The sequence below is a fragment of the Pagrus pagrus genome, assembly GCF_965226575.1.
Source record: "Pagrus pagrus genome assembly, chromosome: 9".
Taxonomy (NCBI): domain Eukaryota; kingdom Metazoa; phylum Chordata; class Actinopteri; order Spariformes; family Sparidae; genus Pagrus; species Pagrus pagrus.
In genome coordinates, this window is record NC_140193.1 from 22,813,487 (window position 1) to 22,831,398 (window position 17,912).

General features: G+C 41.1%; 3 protein-coding genes across 5 annotated transcripts in view; 2 read left to right on the plus strand and 1 right to left on the minus strand.

Moving 5' to 3' along the window:
* Positions 1-3,584: 3,584 nt before the first annotated feature.
* On the minus strand, positions 3,585-7,242 carry uchl3 (ubiquitin carboxyl-terminal esterase L3 (ubiquitin thiolesterase)). The gene is made up of 9 exons (XM_084362778.1): positions 7,102-7,242; positions 6,912-6,923; positions 6,113-6,241; positions 5,774-5,930; positions 5,305-5,390; positions 4,814-4,861; positions 4,610-4,685; positions 4,450-4,508; positions 3,585-4,357 (listed from the first exon to the last, which is right to left on the minus strand). The coding sequence occupies exons 1-9, from the start codon at positions 7,141-7,143 to the stop codon at positions 4,268-4,270; spliced, it is 699 nt and encodes a 232-aa protein (XP_084218904.1). The 5' UTR covers positions 7,144-7,242; the 3' UTR covers positions 3,585-4,267.
* Positions 7,243-7,834: 592 nt separating this feature from the next.
* Positions 7,835-12,616, plus strand: commd6 (COMM domain containing 6). The gene is made up of 7 exons (XM_084361521.1): positions 7,835-8,214; positions 9,463-9,521; positions 10,072-10,137; positions 10,238-10,314; positions 10,620-10,788; positions 10,898-11,050; positions 11,155-12,616. Exons 1-7 carry the CDS (start codon positions 8,190-8,192, stop codon positions 11,203-11,205), a joined length of 600 nt encoding a protein of 199 aa, XP_084217647.1. The 5' UTR covers positions 7,835-8,189; the 3' UTR covers positions 11,206-12,616.
* A 925-nt stretch (positions 12,617-13,541) lies between these two features.
* tbc1d4 (TBC1 domain family, member 4) overlaps positions 13,542-17,912 on the plus strand; it is a 33,753-nt gene continuing 29,382 nt past the window's right edge. For all 3 annotated transcript variants that reach the window (XM_084362107.1, XM_084362109.1, XM_084362108.1), the window contains exon 1: positions 13,542-14,592. In XM_084362107.1, the coding sequence (XP_084218233.1) occupies positions 14,194-14,592 (399 nt within the window). In that variant the 5' untranslated portion in view covers positions 13,542-14,193. The remainder of the gene's footprint in view (positions 14,593-17,912) is intronic.

A 17,912-nucleotide genomic window follows, 5' to 3' on the forward strand; every position in this document is an offset into this window, starting at 1 on the left:
GTGGGTCGGAACTCAGAGCTCAAACATGTCCTTAACGACTCTGTAAGGACACTCCCACACAGACTTTAAAAGCCTGCAACTCCCCTCCACTTAGAACTACCATGACCTGGATGACTGAGAACCTTCATCAACCTACTCTTTATCTACTCACCCCAACGCTGATGGAAAACTGGGCCTAGTTTCGTAGTCCATGAAACATTTCTGGAGCTTGACAGCAAAACCGTGTTGCAGCATTCTCCTTAACAACTGAAGTAGATGGGGACTTGTTTTAAAATGTGTGAAAAAAAGCAAAAATGACAACATAAAATGGCTCCGTACAGCTGTTCCAGCGTAACCCAAGTCCATGAAAGCCCTGAGAGCTGAAACTTGTTTTAAGACCTTATCTACATGCTTTATGTGCATTTCACCCTACTAATGCTTTTAGCTTAGCGACTACAGTGAAGACTTTGGCTCAAAAAGGGGTATAAATAAATCAGGTTGGGATCTCAGGGCTTCCAGAGACTTCGATTAAGCCAGACGAGCTGTAAAGAGCCATTTTATGTTGTTTTTTTTGGTTATTTCTACGTTTTAAAACAAGTCCCCGTCTACATCAGTTGTTTTGGAGAATGCTGCAACACTATTGTGCTGTGAAACTCCAGAAATATTTTTGTTTTTGTTTTGTTTTTTGTTTTTGATCCCCATTAGCTGCGCTCTAGAGCACCGCTAGTCTTCCTGGGGTCCACCTTTAAAACCATTTAAACATACATCTACAATCACAACACGAAAAAGACAAGTCAACAAAAACTTACATTAAATTTGCACAATCGGATTGTCATCTACATCAAAGAACGTATGTAAGATACTCCAATGTACAGTGGTTATAAAATAAAATAAATTAAAATAACAAAATAAAATAACAAAATAAGAAGTTTAAACAAATGAAAATAAATAAAATAATAAAATAAATTGTGGACTACCAGACTTTACCTGACTTTCCATCTGGCGATGAGTAGATAAGGACTGAATTAAAATTTTTGGATTCATTGTTCCTTTAAAATAAACTCAACCTTTAGCACCCAAATTAAAATGTTCACATGTTAATGGGTTAATGACAGCTACTGTATCCACAGATGTAATATAAGGAGCCACCCTGCATAATGAATACTTTTACTTTTAACACTTTAATGATAATTTGCTGATAATAGTGGAATAAAATCTTGAACACACGCCTCTTCTTGTAATGGAGCATATTTTCTATCTGAAGGGCCCTCTAAAGAATCTGAAGGTCTGAAACTGAGAATCAAACTCATGATCTATGGGTCTACCATAGGGTCACTCTGCTGTTCCAGGCCACCTGGTTAACATGGTTTTATGCAACCTAAAAGTTGCAACCTGAAGTGTCACATCATTTGCAGCCACTGTAATTTGGATTTGAGCATTGAGTTTGCCATAAAAAAGGTTTACCACGGTGGTGGTGGTGGTGGTGAAGAAACAGGAGGACGATCAGTCAGTTACCCCTCTAGCATCTCCTCTCCCTCTTGGGGTTTCATTAACAAGCAATCCGACTGCAGACAAAAAGTTTTGGTGAATGTTGCAGCGCCTGTCTGACCTACATCCTCTATAGGCTTAATTAGAGACATTTCACCAGGAGAACCATATTTCTGTTTACCCCTGTGTTGATTCTGAGACGCACAACACATGTAAAAGGCAAACAAGTATCCATGTGCAGAATAATTGCAAAGAGACGCTCTTACTCTTGTTGTTATAGGAGCTACAGACAAAAAGCTGACTTTTCAATTTTATAGTCAGGCTTCAGTCGTCTGTGTTACACAAATAAAGTGGTTATGTTCCAGTTATTTTAGTACAAAGTTCCCTCTTTGTCCCATTGCCCTCCATCGCAGCTAGAAACACTTTTGTACTAAAAAGACTAAATTTGGGAGGTATTCACCGAGCTGGATTCACAGGGATGATTCAATAGAAGAAATTCCAGTTTCAATGTCCATATGAGAACCTTATTGTTTTTAAGACAGATTTAAAAATAATTGTGCCTCTATCTTATAATATAATATTATTAATATTATTATCCCATATTATGAAAAACACGTTTTCTCTGGTGTCTACATATATAAACTGGTCCTCCCTGAGCCTACCAACTCCCAGAATGAGGGAAGCAAACAAGTCCTGCATGGTCCCTGCAGCCCACCCACTGGTAAAAGGGGGCTCCTACAGGCTGTTCAGATTCAGCTCCTGTCGTTACGTAAGGACAGGAGTGATTTTCATAGGCCGGCCTCCTCGGAGATATCCGAGAGGGGGCGTTCATCCCCGAGGTGAAGGTCGGTGTGTCCAGCGGTAAGATAGCAGTGTTTCACAATGTCGTCGCTCAGAGCTAGACACGCAAATTGCTCTGTTGTTGGTTGTAAAAATCAACATAAGTGCCTATACTCTGTCCCAGCTACAGAAGAACAGAAGAGACAGTGGTTGCGTTTCATTTTTAACGACAACGTGCCGGCTACGGTTCTTCTAAGTCTGTTTGTGCTGTCAGTCCCAACCATACGGGACCCAGCAACTGCACCGAGCCACAGGTGAGTGTCGCCACGTTTGGATAGTATTTACAGTTGCCTACGAGTTTGGTGACGTCAGCTTGACATCGACTAACTAGTTAGCTCCGCTTCGGTCGCTATGCAACGGCATTTGAAGCGAGTTTAATGTTAATAATATTACGAGGGAGCTTGGTTGTCACAGTAAACATGTGCAGACTGGAGACAGAGACTATGCAAACAGTGTCCAAGAGTTTGGAGACTGTGTTGGAGACAAACACAGCTTTCGCTAGCTGTTTTTAGATGTTACCTGTTGCAGGTCAGTGGGGGATGGGAGCCGGGTGGTTGTGTCGGGGAGTCCTGCTGCAGCCGCAGAGTCTGTATTTTTCTGAGCCTCTCCTTCTGGGTCCGATTCTCGGTCAAACTGGTGTGGTTGAACGACAGCATCTCGGCGAGCCATAGCGATACACCCACCGTAAACATTAGCGCATGATACCGCTAGAGTCAGCGGCATCCTCTCCCTGAGAGGGGCGTGTAGCAGGACGGAGCTAGCATTACAGGTGCAGGCACAGAAACAGCTGCTCTCAGTAGAGCTCACCTGAGCCACTTTTAGACAGCTGAAATTCAGGACCACGGATGTTTGGGGCAATACATTTCAAATACAGTGCTGTTGGACCTCTGACAGCTGTGTGAAATTGATGAAAAACAGCATAATATGGGACCTTTTAACTTTTAAGAAAACATGAAAAAACATTTTATATTTCATGAAATATATTTCTTGATTGAGTGGCATATGAATGAAAATTCTGTAAAATTAGGATGAGGTTTGCAACTTTTAGACCAGGTTCCTGGTTGCACTGAATTCAGTAGCTTTTGTGTTTCCATGAGTGTCTGATTTTTATTTTTATTTAGTATTACTGAGATTCTACACTAGTGTGCCAAAATAATTTTTAAAATTCTCTTCAGTCGGCCTGATAAAGTTGTATACATCTAACAATAAACCTGTCAAAGTCTAAGTCTCTGAAATGTTCAACTCAGATGTTTGTGTATCAGAATAATCAAAAGAGAATGTTTAATAAATTTGCCTTTTATTTGACAGAATTTGACTCTTCTTACAAAAATGTAGGCACCTTCCACACAGATGTACAGTCTGCACTTTTCATTTGGCCTCACTTACAGGAGACAGGCTTATCTTTTTGAGAAGCTTTTCGTTACATCACACAACAGCATTAGGCCTGTCTTTTTTTTCAAAGCTAATACTCAAATTAAAGCCTTGCAAAAAAAATGTTTCTTCAGCTCGTTTTGATCACAATGTTAGACATATGATCAAAAACAAATCACTCCATACAGTATGTTTCATTGAACCCAGAGTAAAAAAGCAGTTGAGTTCCCTCAGTGACGTGGAAAATGTGAAATTTCTTTCTTGATTGAAAGCTAAACCTGCCATGTAAACAAACTTTAGTGCAGTGGAGTGACAGATGCTTCAGCTGTGGGGAACATGTGGAAGATTTTGATCTTGACAAGAAACACTTTTAGTTGCACAGCAGCACTTTAATTCTCTTAGAATTTCATCCAACTTGTAGCAAGTGATATTTGACAACAATAGAGCATTACTTTAGTATGATATCCCTGACATTTTATTATATTCCCCACATCACTTGCAGAAATGATTATTTTTCCAATGAAATCAGCACTTGCGAATGTTTGGCAGTCATATTTCCTTTGTCTCCTGGGGTCACGGGGGATTTTCATCAGTATGAATCTTTGGAGAGGGCGATGAGGGTGAAACGAAGCTCCTGAGGGTCGCGAGCCATGAAGATCTTACAAACGTTTACAGCATCCTGCAGGGCAATCGAACACATCAAGGAAATTATAAATAACAATTCAGCTTGAGAAGATATTTTTATTTTTGTTTTATACTGTGATGTATTACCTCGAAGAAAGTGTCTGCTGAAGTTTTTCCGTGGACGATGGGGAAGGGCTTGCGGCCATCTAGGAAAAACAAATAAAGACAGTTTGCTTCAAATCACAGCTAAATGTGAAATAAAAGTTTTACCCTCAGCAATGTCACAAATACTACTAAATATACTCACCCAGTTCATATAACTGTCCTCCGACATTCACAAAAGCTATAAAATGCAGATTCACTTTCTCATCTAAACTCGGAGCCTGTAAATGACAAGACACACAGAGTAAATTCGGTTGAGTTAAACAAATTATTTTCGATTCCAAGGTTCAACACAAAACAAGTGGTGTTATACTCAGACAACACAGATTATCTAAGACTCAATACCAACCTCAGTCTGTCCCTCCTGTGCACTGGATTCATGTGTGACACGTATACTCTGAAACAGAAAGGAGGAAAAGAAGCCATTATTTTTATTTTACTTCATGGCAATTTGAGATTTTTCATTCAACATATGACACATTATTATAATATATTTACCTGACAAGGACAGCTACAGAGCTGTCATATAAAACTGTAAATGCTTGTTCAAAGGAAACGGAGGATTCTTCTCAATCGTGTCATTACTACACAAGTAAGTAGCCAATAAGATTTTGGTGAGGGTGTTGTGACACTGATAAAGGTCTTGGGCCAAAACATTTTTTCATCTGTTCCCACACTGATTACAATAATAGGTAGGTGTCCTGTGAGCACAAAGCCTTAATTCCTTTGTGAAAACCTGCCAAACCCAAACAGCTATTGTAGTCGTTCACTCATATGACTAACTCTGACCACTTAATCAACACATATTTGAGCAAAGATTTTCTTTTCATCGTTTCTTACCTCATCTTTTTCCAGGAAGGTGGCCCTGTCACCTGGGGTCATTTTAGAGGTTTGTTCAATAAACTTCTTCAGAGCAGAATCAGACTCTGAGGAGAGAAAGGGACAACAAACAATAAACCCTATCGAAAAATGTCTGCAAGCTGGGTTAAGTTTATCTAGGAAGAGACAGTACAAAAGCATTTGGATTTAGAGCTGGGTGATACACTGATATTGTAATAGAAGATTATATACTATACTGTATTCTGTTTTTAGGAAGTCGGAAAATTAAGTCATAGAAAGAAATGCACAATAAATACCTTAAACTGTTCTGCTGTTATATCAACACAACTTTTTTTCTAAAAAAGGTTGCTAATAACATAGTGTTGCAATGTTAATTTACAGACTTTCAACACAGCAATCACAGCCTACTTCCTCTCACATTTCTACCACTGCATATGAAATGAATGAAATGAATGAAATGAGTACTCACCAAATTCCAGGTGTGCCTTGTTGTTTGCCACTGCATGAATTAATCCTATTGTCCCACAGGCGTTTCCAATAGTTTGCTTGATGAAGTAGACGTCAGGAGAGACCTCCTGTGGCTCACCCTTGAGTTTCTCTTCTTCCTCCTGCTTGAATGTCTCATACTGGGCACAAGTAGAAGAGGATTAATTTTTGTTGAAAATTGTTTCTTATGGCGCGGACATGAGTCTGTACAACATGTACAGAACTCATCAGTTAAAACATAATGTGGAGACCTCCATTATGGTTCATGAACATGCCATTAATACATTTTACATCAAATGTATTGCAAAACCAATAAAAGTACCTTCTCTGTCACTGGGAAAAGTAGCAGCACAGCCGCCACTGGTCTTGGGACCATGTTGAGAAGCTCTGGATCCAGTCCATACACATCTCCAAATTGCCAGGTTTGCCTCATTCCCAAACAATTGACAAACTACACAAAAGCTGAGAGTAAATGTGCATGCTTTCAAAGACATTAAGCAAACCTAGCATCATCTGGCAAACAAGCTAAACTCAAAGTTGTTGTTGTTGTTGTTGAAGCTGTCTCCTGGATAAGTTTAACATTTTCCACGTTCACCTGATCTGCTCTGTATTGACTCAACAGTTGCAATATATTTAAATTAATTCATTGGAAATGACCAATCCAAATCTGCCTCAATGTTTCCTCATAATTGATGTCAGATGACATAACTCCTGTGAACTTGTGTGTGTCCTCTAGGGTGATATCCATCAGATGAACTGCCCTTGCATTTACAGACTGAGATTGTATAAAAACATCCAGCCTCTTGACATTCTTAAAAATGGGCAGTAATTAGTCTGGCAATTAATCTGTTACCAACATTTAATTTGTTTTATGTTTGAATCTCGAGAATTAACAACAACTTAGGCATACAGTCACAGCATGCTGCTGCAGTAATGCTTGTGTTGAGGTCTTTACGGGCCTGTTTGTGTTCATCAGCCAGTGGTGCTTGTGTCGTCTTTAATGGCACCGTTACATTGGATGTAGCGTCGCCGCTGGATAGGCCCTGCACCTCTGCAAGTCACTTAGCTGCTGGTAACATAGGCCCATGTGGTGTTAAAATGAACCAGAAGACAGTACTTACCTTATTCATGACCTGAAATGACAAGACACAAATAAACACATTATTCAAACTGCTGTTGGGTTTAGCAAAGAAGTCACACCGGCTTCAGCTTTTGTTCTCTCTGCTAGCTACAAGTTAGCTATCTCTCACATGCTTGCGAATGAATGACTTCGATAAACCACACAGTTTAAAAAGGATTGATAACACATACTTCAGGATTTGACTCCAGAGGCAGCCAGCGTGGACAGTCCATTTTGACGTGAGGTCAATCGCTATTTTCCTTTCAACCGAGAGCTGAAACTGATTTACCAAAATCTACTTGACAGCTGGAAATCGCTTCCGCGTCTGGAAAGTGCACCTTAAAATGAAGGTAATGCGTAGGGGTGCTTGCTTCTTCATAAACCATAAACACACCACACCCAGTACTTTGAGACATATTGACAGACACTTTTTGTATATTTCTCGATTGATCAAAATATTCTTTCACCTAAATAATCGTGTGATGTTACTTTGTCTGCAAAATTAAGGATTTTTAAATGCAATGTCCCCACCATCAGCCCAGCAGTGGACCATCCCACGGACCCTGGGCGTGTTTCAGAGATTCCCAGAGGTTGCAGTTGTTCATTCAGTTTGGTATGTCAGTAGTGGTCGTGTTTCTAGTCTTTTTTGTTTTGAAAGTCATTTTGCAGCAGTGATAATATTTAAAAAGCTTCCCCCAAATCAGAAACGGGTCCTACAAAGCGTGGACGAGCCCAAATATACTCGCCAGACGAGCGGGGGCGCTGTTGGTCTGTATTAGCTTAGGGGGCTTTCACCAGTTAAAAACTTGAAGAAGAAAACAATGCATGAATCAATACAGAGCGAAACGTAGATTGGGGTCTAAGCATTTTCAAAAACGTTGCTGTGATATTTTAACTGCAAATGCTCTTTTTAAAAATGAGCTTTTAGAGTTTAAAGCTGCGGTAGTATCAATTACTCTAAATAATACATTAATGAACAGTGGGTGGCGGTATGCGTCTGCGATGGTTACGAACCGCCAATAAACACAATTAAGGAGAAGAAGAAGAAGACGAAGAAAAAGCAGAAGAAGAAGGCTACACTATTGCACTAAGGAGTTATCAGCCCACAAAATAGCTTAATTTGACAGTAGGTGGTTGTGTGTGTTTTTTAAAGAATACCACAAGTAATACAATAATTGGTCGCTAAAGGGATCTTAAAGGTCTTAAAACAAATCTACAACTACTACTAGCTACAACACTGCTACGGCTGTTAACCTGCAGCCTGACTGCCAGAGAGAAGATGCCAGCAGCGGAAGATTGTCATGGTGGGTTTCAGCTCGCTTCATGTGGCGGTACAGTGGTCCAGCGACGTTAGCTAGAAAGTAACTAATGTTAGTTTGGGCTGGGCTTTCCACCATAGTACTGTAGCTAGCTATATCAACCCTGTTATCATAGCTCGGTAGCTAACAGGAGGTGTGCCGAAGACTGTCTTAACTTACTTGGGATGTATCTGAATCAAACTACACCCCATAATCCAGCCAGACGTCCTCTGAGATGTTTAACCTGACCCGACCTTGTCCGGACCGCTCCCAGCTATCTCTGCCACACCTTGCTCCAGTTTAACACTTAGACACAGTGCTGTCTCCCCGAAACCTTCACTGGAAACTGATCTGGAGCTTACTTCATAAACATACTGTATGATAAACTAAGCGCAAAGCAGTCGAGCTTTAGCCTAAACGTTAACCAGTAACCTTTTATATAAAGAGGGTTTGTATGTATGTATGTATGTATGTATGTATGATACAAGTAATTAAAGGGTAACTCCAACAATCTTTCACATTAAAGTGTGTTTACAAGTCTTGGGGAGTACCCAGGGTACCTCTGGAGCCACAACAGGATTTAAAATACTTTTTCACATATACAGTAGTCCTCCCACTTACACTTTTAGTACAAACACTACTATGCTCAGATGTATTATCATTTTGGCTAAATTCCATATTCATAGGAGAACATTTACCAGGGTTAAACCCTGCTTTAATATATTTGGAAAAAGAAACTCCACAATACCTGCAAGTTTTTCCTCCGACATTGCAAACTAACTAAATGTATACTGTACCCTCAACATTTCTTTTGTCATATTTTTCCTTTTCATTTTATAATTTTATTTATAATTTTATTTATGGGCTAACATTTTCTTACTCATTGTTTTTTATTATATCCCATTTCATGGCCATGTTTATTAATATCCTCTGGCATCTTCTATTCATTCCTGTTCTGAGGATGTGTTACACTTGTCTGTTTACTGAATAAAGTTCAGAGAAAAAGAAACAATTGATCTCTACTGACATCTCTTCAGATCAAAGAAGACTGATAATGTTTCACTGGTATATGTACATTCATACTTGAAAGTGTTTTTTATCTTGAAATGAGAGCAAGGAGGTTTCATAATTACTGTGGTCATATTCACGTGACACAGTCACATGTGGGCATTGAGAAACCATTACTGTGATTATAACATCAGAACAGTGTGGGATAACCAGTTATAAATAAATCACTTCGCTTCTGTGCTTCAGGTGTCAACAAAGTTGTGGACAACATCTGCAGGCTTTCTCCAGATCTGTTGGCTGATGCAGTGAGTATTTTCTTCTGTGTAGGTGTGTGTATCCCCATGCAGGCTGAAAACAAGCTACAAAAAGGTAGCTTTTTGTAACTAGCTGTGTCTGATGTGCTTCACCCCTTTTTATAAAGAATTAATAAAACTACCCTCAGGCAGATGCTATAGAGCAGCAACCAAGAACATTTACCAAAAAAAAACATTTATTCTTGTTATTATTATTATGAATTGTTCAGCATAGTACTTGAGTGATATGAAAGAAAAGCCCTGCATTACGTTGTTATTGGTGAAATATTGTATAATGTTGCATGCTTACCATGTGCACAGAATGAATTTCTTAAATGACAACTCTAACACACGTCTTCACACATCTTTTAAGATTTGACACAGCAAGAAGTTACTGTGAAGCAAACTTCTGTGGGTTTCACAACTGGATGTTAAATACAACATAATGGTGTTCATTGTATGGCTATTGGCAGCCACGCTGTGCACAAGTTACACAGGATGTGGTGTTGTTGCCAGAGAGTTTATTCTGTAGTTCTGATAACCAATCGTATAATCTCCACAGTGTCAGCACATTCTGACTTATCTTCAGGGGCGGACTAGAGGAGTAGATTCAGCTGAAATTTCTGATGTGAGTCAATATTTCCTTAGAATATTTTTTTAACTTAAAGTAACCCATCTTCACAAGTTCCTCTTTTTTGTGACTTGTTTTGTTTTTCTTGTCTGGACAGAGTGTTCAGAGAGCTGGAGTCAGGCTTGACAGTGACACTCTACAGAATGTTATCAGATTCCTCTTGTTAACTTTCAGGTACCTTTCATCTTATTTTTTTCGAATGTGTCTTCTCCTTTTAAGGCCATGTTTATTCCTTATCAGTCCTACATGTTGAAATGTTTATAAATATACATTTATTTTATAAATAAATGTTGCCAGTTTAATGTATCTGCAAGTTGATGCCAAGCATAGGCTCTAATTGTAAGAGCATATTACTCTAAGTGTAATGGAGCTTGCACAGCTTTTATCCTGAAATATGGACCTGGCAAATAGTAATTATACATAAAACTAAAGCACATTGCTGTACTGTGAGGTGTGATAGTTGACATCTTTATCACCAGGTCAGCTGGGAAGAGCAGCCTGTCTGCAGATGATCTTGTGTCAAGGCTAGAAGAAGGCAGCAACAAGTGGCCCAAAGCTTCCCTTCAGGTGTTGCACAGGTTGTGGAGTGAACAGGGTGCTTCAGTCCACACTCAGCAGGAACTCCAGGCCACACTCAGCATCAGCCAGGTATGTCCAAATGTCAGCATTCAAGCAATCTCACTCATTATCAAATATTTCTTTAATTACCTGAGCACAGACTTTGTCGTTTATTTGGTGTTTTGCTGTATCTTTCTAGTTAGTGGACATGCAGTGGAAGCTCGGCATGGCAGTGAGCTCCGACATCTGCCGATCTCTCAACTCACCATATGTGACTCTGTTGCTGAAGGTCGTAGAGCCCTCTGGACAGATTTGTCAGAAGTCTTTTGAGATGACCGTTCCACAGTTCCAGGTCAGCATATGTTGATGTGAATGTAGTGTTGTTGGTGAAATTTATTAGTGGTTCTGATTCTGAGATTGATTGTTTTTTTTATTTTTATTTTTTGTGTCCTACAGAACTTTCACAAGCAGTTCAAGGAGATGGCAGCTGTTATGGAGACTATATGATGGTTGCAAGGACGCCTTAGTGTTTGTCGCAGTGACACCCCTGTTTACATGTAACCAACGGAAGAACGGCTTCACACAGCTGTTTGTCTGCTGGCCGTCTGAAAATGTGGATACAAATGACTGCAAATGTCAATTTTTTGGCTTTGCTTTGCACTCATATTTTTCCACGGACTCATAAACTCCTAAATGATTTACTGTATTGTACACTCCATTGCCAGTTTTATCAGGTACACCGAGCTAAAACTAATGTAGTCTAACAGCTGTCATAAGGCTTGACCTTTTCGCTGGTCTGTGGCTATTTATAGCAGCCGCACGTATACCTGTAAACCATCATCACAGTGACATCTCAGTAATCATCATTTAATGTCAGAAGATGATTATGATTAATCTATATAGCTCATATTGAAAGAGACTTTACAAAGTGTTTTGCAATTCAGGATCAAATGAAAAGATCTTTCACAGTGAAGTGATTGCTCACTGTAATAAAAAGATTGATTTTTTTTTAATCATTTCTCATAAATAGAGTTATTCAATTCACATTTTAATAAAGGCTTTATAGACTGCAAAATGACAAGCTAAACAAACATTGTTACTCTAAGGTTATGTCTCTCACCTCATCATTTAACCTGTGTGCTGGTCTGAAGTATGCGTAAATAGCAGTTTGTGGGGGAAAAGATGTTTTTTGTGCGTGCACATAGTTTATACATCTGGCCTGTGCAGTAAATCCTAAAACCTTTCATGAAGGTTCTGATGTCAACACTGTTCAAACTGAGGTGTTGCTTCAACTTTCTGGCCAGTTGGAGGACTTAGTTTGTGGTGCTGTTGCACTGTATTACATTATACAGAGAGGTGTTTCTGAAATTAAGCCTACACTCACTCACCCTCACCGACATAATTCTGGTGGACAAAAAATCATAGAAAAACCTGACAGTATCATGCAATACAATTCAATAGCACCACAAACTGCCAAAATGTCCACCTTTTATAGCCATCATGAAGTATTTAGGATGTAATGTTGTGTTAGACTGCATTAGATTTAATCGTCCAAACATAATTGTGCCTCATTTGTTAGAGTATGCCAAACATTTAAATGGTTGCAATTACGCAGTTTGCACTAAACTTCAGTTTGCCTTTGGTTTCCCACTTGTGCTGTAACTTATGTTGCTCTATCTTATCTATTCAGGGTTAGAGATTGTGATTACCCAAATATAGAACATCCTGTCTGCTGTATAGTTTTAGTCGGAGGCTAACATTCCCTGTATTTACAGTACAGTTTTTAGTTTGAAAAGCTTTTCATAGACCTCATGCTGTCTGTTGATTTCAACATTATGTTGACTTTCTGTTCTACTTCGGTTTGTCCTCACTTGGATGCCATTTAACAGCGATGCAATAAATCATTATTTAATGTTAACTCTCACTTCGTGGTTATTTGATCACATCTTCACAGCTCAGAGCAAATCAAATTAAAAGCAATTATACTAAAGCAAATGAATCCTGAGTGGTGGCCCTGTTTTCCATCTAACTACTCTGTAAGTGTTCACAGAGAAATAGTTCACACCTGCTTTCTGGCAGTATTATAATGTAATAGTGGCTCTTGATGTGAAGTTATTCTGCTGGGGAGTCCAGAGGGTTGCTTCAGTTGTGCAGATTGTCTGTGATTGCATGTGTTAGCCATAGACTTAATCATTCCCATTCATTTCTAAAGAAAGAAAAATCTAACCATATAATTTCACAGAACAGGGATCAGGGGCCTAGTGTGTGTCTATTTGGTGGCCTGCCCTGCAATATAAAAGTCATCTACATTAAGATTTGCACACACATAGTCCTCGCCAGTAGTGAGGGGTTTGGTGGATGGCAGAGCCCTGGTGGATACTGCCTCAGTGATGAGGTTAAATATGGCACAGCTCCTATTTTTAGGACAGGCGGAGTGCTTGGAATTATGGCATTGGATAGACGGGAACTCCTCTAGAGCAGAAAGCACATCAGATGTGATTACATCTCTCTAGGATTATGAATCAGCACAGCCTGCCTGTAAACAGTTGTAAACTGCATTATAATGAAGTACTGCATGGTCCTTCCAACATATTATTTTCTCGCTCCCGGTGAAGGCAGCTGGGTAAGCTGCTGGGATAACAACCAAAAGAGTAATGGGCCCAGAGGACTGGTGCCGTGGGGCCTGTAAACCTTTTCTACTCTACTATGGAAGAGGCTTTCCAGTTATGTACTGTGGAGAAAGGTGGAGCTCCGTCCTGTCACGTTTGTGGCTCTGCCCTGCCCACTGCTCCAGCACATGGGACGGTAGGGCGGGTCGTCGACGCGCACAGCCGCTCCGCCTCCAAGGCGCTGTGGGAAGAAAGGATCACAGTGGAGAGACTGCACTGAGAGGCGATAAACAAGCGATGTATGTTTTTTACACACCGCTTAGAAAGAAACATGCGACCGCACCAGCGAAGCTCATGCGTAACAGGATCTTAGGGCTGGGACTGTGTTGACGCGCCGCCCCGGCTGTGCGCTCAGGAGCGACGTGCAGCGCGTCAAAGAAACCAGATTTCTAAGGGCGACTTTGTGTTTACACAGGAGCCATCCAAAAGCCACGTTTTAGCAAGCAAGCAAGCAGGCAGGCAAGCCTGGCTGGGACAGTACAGTGCAGGACTGTTCCGCGTTTGACTCCCAGCCCATGCAAACAGTGGAGGAACAGAGCCACAGATACATGACCATATAAGTGATCTTAGTAGAAATCCTGTCCATCGGAGAGATTTCTGACACATTTGGATGATATGGAGTGCTGCAGCTGATCGACAGGGAGAGCACATGTTGTGCACGCAGCTAATCGCTTCAACTTTCAGCATGGATGTGGAAACTGTTGTAAACTAAGCACAACTACGCCTGACCTCGGTCGCAGGGAATGCTACATCGGCATCATTTTTTAAAGTAATCTTTCATCGCTGCCAAAGAGCTTCGGCCGAAAAGTCTGCTGCCTGGGTCGACATGGAGAGCCGGGACGAGAGGGAGAACAGTCCGCCGAAGGCAGACAGGACGTTCGCCCTGACTTACATCGGCTGGTCCTCGCTGGACAGGCGGACCACCCTGCCAATGCTGCCGTGGCTGGTGGCCGAGATCCGCAGGAGGAGCGAGAAAGGCGACTGCGGCCCCGTGGTGCAGCCGAGAGAAGTTCAGCTGGTCCTCATCCCCCCCTTCGTCCGATGCGTCCCCTCCAGCAGCAACAACTCCTCAGTGTTTATCTTCGAGCACAAGGCGCAGCTCATCTCTCGCTTCATCCACAACAGCAATGACCTCAGCTATTTTGCCTATCTCCTGCGGGGCCAGCCCGACAACCCCGAGTCCGAGATGTCCTGTCACGTCTTCAAGGCCTCCGACCCCAACCAGGTAGGCCCGTCCCAGTGGCAGAAGCGCACCTTTACGCATGACACAACAGCAGTCACACCAGGGGCGAGAGGAGTGCACCTCTTAGCAGTGTAAATAGACTGAGAGAATGCAGGTCAAAGGGTAATTGAGGGAACGTTAGAGTAATCACCCAAATGATGAATAGTATTTACTTTAAAAGACCTGAAGTGAGTTTTCGGTGACCAAACCCTGGTCAAGCGATAATTTTTGTCCAACCAACAGTCCAGCACCCAAACACTCTTCATTTACTGCCATAAATGACAAAGAAAAGCAGCACGTGTGACACTTTTGCTTGAAAAATGACTGCAATGATCCATCGATTATCAAAATAGTCGACTAATTGATTAAGTGACTTATTCCTGCAGCTCATTTCTGTAATGTGTTTATAATATTCCAAAGGTATGAACATGTAGAAGTCCTGAGGGTTGCTTACTATAACTCCACTCTGATGTCACTGACGGGATTTACAGTGTCCCATCTACTTAATTACAGTTTTGACACACTGAATCCAGCTTCAGGTACAAACACAAGACAAAGGAAAGTCCTGCACAGCCTGGATTGACTTCTCCTTGAGGTGACAACTGTGTCATTTAATCACACACACACACACACACACACACACACACACACACACACTGTAGATTAGTCAATGGTCCAGACATGTTTGCTTTGGTATTAAGTATTTAGGCCACTGGTCGGTGGGAATGATAAACAGAGCACCCTGGATTTTTTTTTTTTTTTTTTGGCAAAGTTAATCCACCTCTGTGCTTCTCCTCTTTAGGAGATCGAACATCTCTCTGGTGCCTGTCGTGTGACAACAACTGAATAGGCACAGTATTGAGTCAGCACATTTACATGCTGATCAGCATGGCACTCTTGAGTAATAAACTGAAATGTGGTAAACAGTCCAAAATCAGGAACGTGGGAGTCAGAGGTTGAATATCGGCGTGCAAACATGTTATGTTGGTCATACTGTACATGCTCAAGAGCTCACCCCAGCGGCACTGAGGTGTGTGTCTGTGTGTTTGCATGTGAGTGGAAGTTTGCTGTCGTGACCTAGAATAAGTGTTTGATACTAGAGCTGCAAAGGTTTATTAAATACATCTCAACCGTTAAATTAATGGCCAACTATAGACTAATCGGTTTGAGCAATTTTTTAAGAACAAAAAGGTCAAAATGATCTGATTCCAGATGTGAATATATTCTGGTTTCTTTCCTCCTCAATGACAGTAAAATGAATATCTTTGGGTTGTGAAAAAACAAGACATTTAAGCACGTCAATAATCAAGGCATTCATCAACAATGAGAATGATCGTCAGTTGCAGCCCCACTTAGTACCTGTTTTTTGTGTGTTTACATGTGAATCATTGGGTTTGGGATTGTGCCAGCATGATTCTGGCACGACCCCAGAATCTTGCTGAAGTCCTCACACTTGTTCACGATACTCTCGTTTCCCCAGTGAACAAGGAAACCCTCACAAACACTGTTCACAAACAGATCTCCAGTTCTGCTCATGTGTTTTTTTTCTGCATTGATCTCAAATATGCCTGCGTTGTATCACGTTTCCTGTGGTATGTGCAGGGCTCGGGGCAGGCTGTTTGCCTGATGGTGAAAGCTGAGAGCAGAAGGGGCAACAAGTTCGAGGCAGATGCACTTTCTTTCGAGGCACACGGCCTCTCTGCTGGGATCCAAATGTTTGCGGCAGTCAGAGAGGCATCTCGAACATACCTCATTCAACATTATTACGCAACAGAAACTGGTTTGGCAGCCAGTGAGCTAGCAGCATGTGCAAGGTGGAACATGTGGAATGCATGGGTTATTTTACCTGTAGCTGTCCACTGTCATGTGCAACACCCTGCTGCAGTCATTGTTAATGATTAGATTATTCTCCAGGTATTCATTGTTCATAATACACTCTTATCGTGCGACTGTCTTCTCTTTGTCCTAACAGAGATTGAAGACTTGATAAGTCATTGCCTTGGTTTTGAGTGACAGACGTGTTTTTTTCGTCTCTATTCTTAGCTGTAGACATGACCAGGGTTCATTGTGTAAAGCCTAAGGGAAAGACCCCTGGCATCTGTCAAGAGGATGTGAGAGGTTCAAATGCAGCTAGCCTCTTGCTGTCTTGAGGAGCGAAGATGTTTTGTCAGCCAGAGTACAGTGTATCAGAATTTATATGCGTGGAGAAAGATCCAGTTCAACACAAACAGACGCTCACAAAGCGCAGTCTATACATAAAGTGGAATGTGTCATTGTGTGTGTTCCTTTTGTTTGAAAGGTTGGGCGCTTTGAAATCAAGTCGGACTTCCTCGACTTGAAATACGGCTTCAGTCCTCAAGTATATGTTATAAAAGTGTTTGATCGAGCCGTGATCGGTTATGCATAAGGTGTTCCAGCATTTACGGCTCAGCCAGTCATCTCCGGAGTCTTGATTGGTGCATCCATGACAACAGGATGTAATACTTAGCCAGAATAAGGTTAAACGCCGAGTTAAACAAGCACTGTCGTTTAGAGTTTAAAGGTGCAATATGTTGTTTTGGGGGAGAAAAATCCTCATTGAGTGATTTTCATGACTCAGTAAACTGAATAAACAAACGACAATGACAAATAACACAATTTCATGCTGTTTAACTGTACTCGTTTACTCGTTTTACTGTTTATACCTTGCAGGAATCTTGCATTACATAATACTAATAATAATAAATGCCATGCATAAAGTGACCTTTCTGAGTTTTTTTTTTCCAAACTACACAGTGCACCTGTAAATGTAATTGTTCTTGGCTTAGAGAAGCTCTCATGGCAGCAGTTTAACACTGTTTAAACTGAACTCTGCTGTGCTGTTATCAAGCCGGCAGCAGACAGCCTGAGCTTGCACAGTGTAAACCACAGGCCTGTGTGTGTTCCACCTCTGCTCTGATTTGGAGCTGGTCCTCAGTAGAAATGTCTCACTGCGTGACCCTCTGCTCTCATGTGGGTGCTGCTGCTCATCATTCAGTGGCATGCAGGGACAGTGGGACACTCTCATGGTCCAAGTCGGGGCAAGAGTGACATACTTGAGTGGGCTGTCAAAGAAACTTAAAAACAAGTAGGAACGGAAAGTTAGTATTGTAGATGTATGCTCCGTCTGATTTTGTGTTTTCGGCTGTATTTTGGTGTTTAAAAAAAAACAAAAAAATAAAAAACAGACAAAGCTTTTTCCATTATCTTCTGTTGAGAGGTCACACCTGAGCTATCTTTGGTTAGCCAGGGCAGATGAGTTGGCTGTTAAGGTAATCACACTTCTTACAAAAAGAGGAACTAAA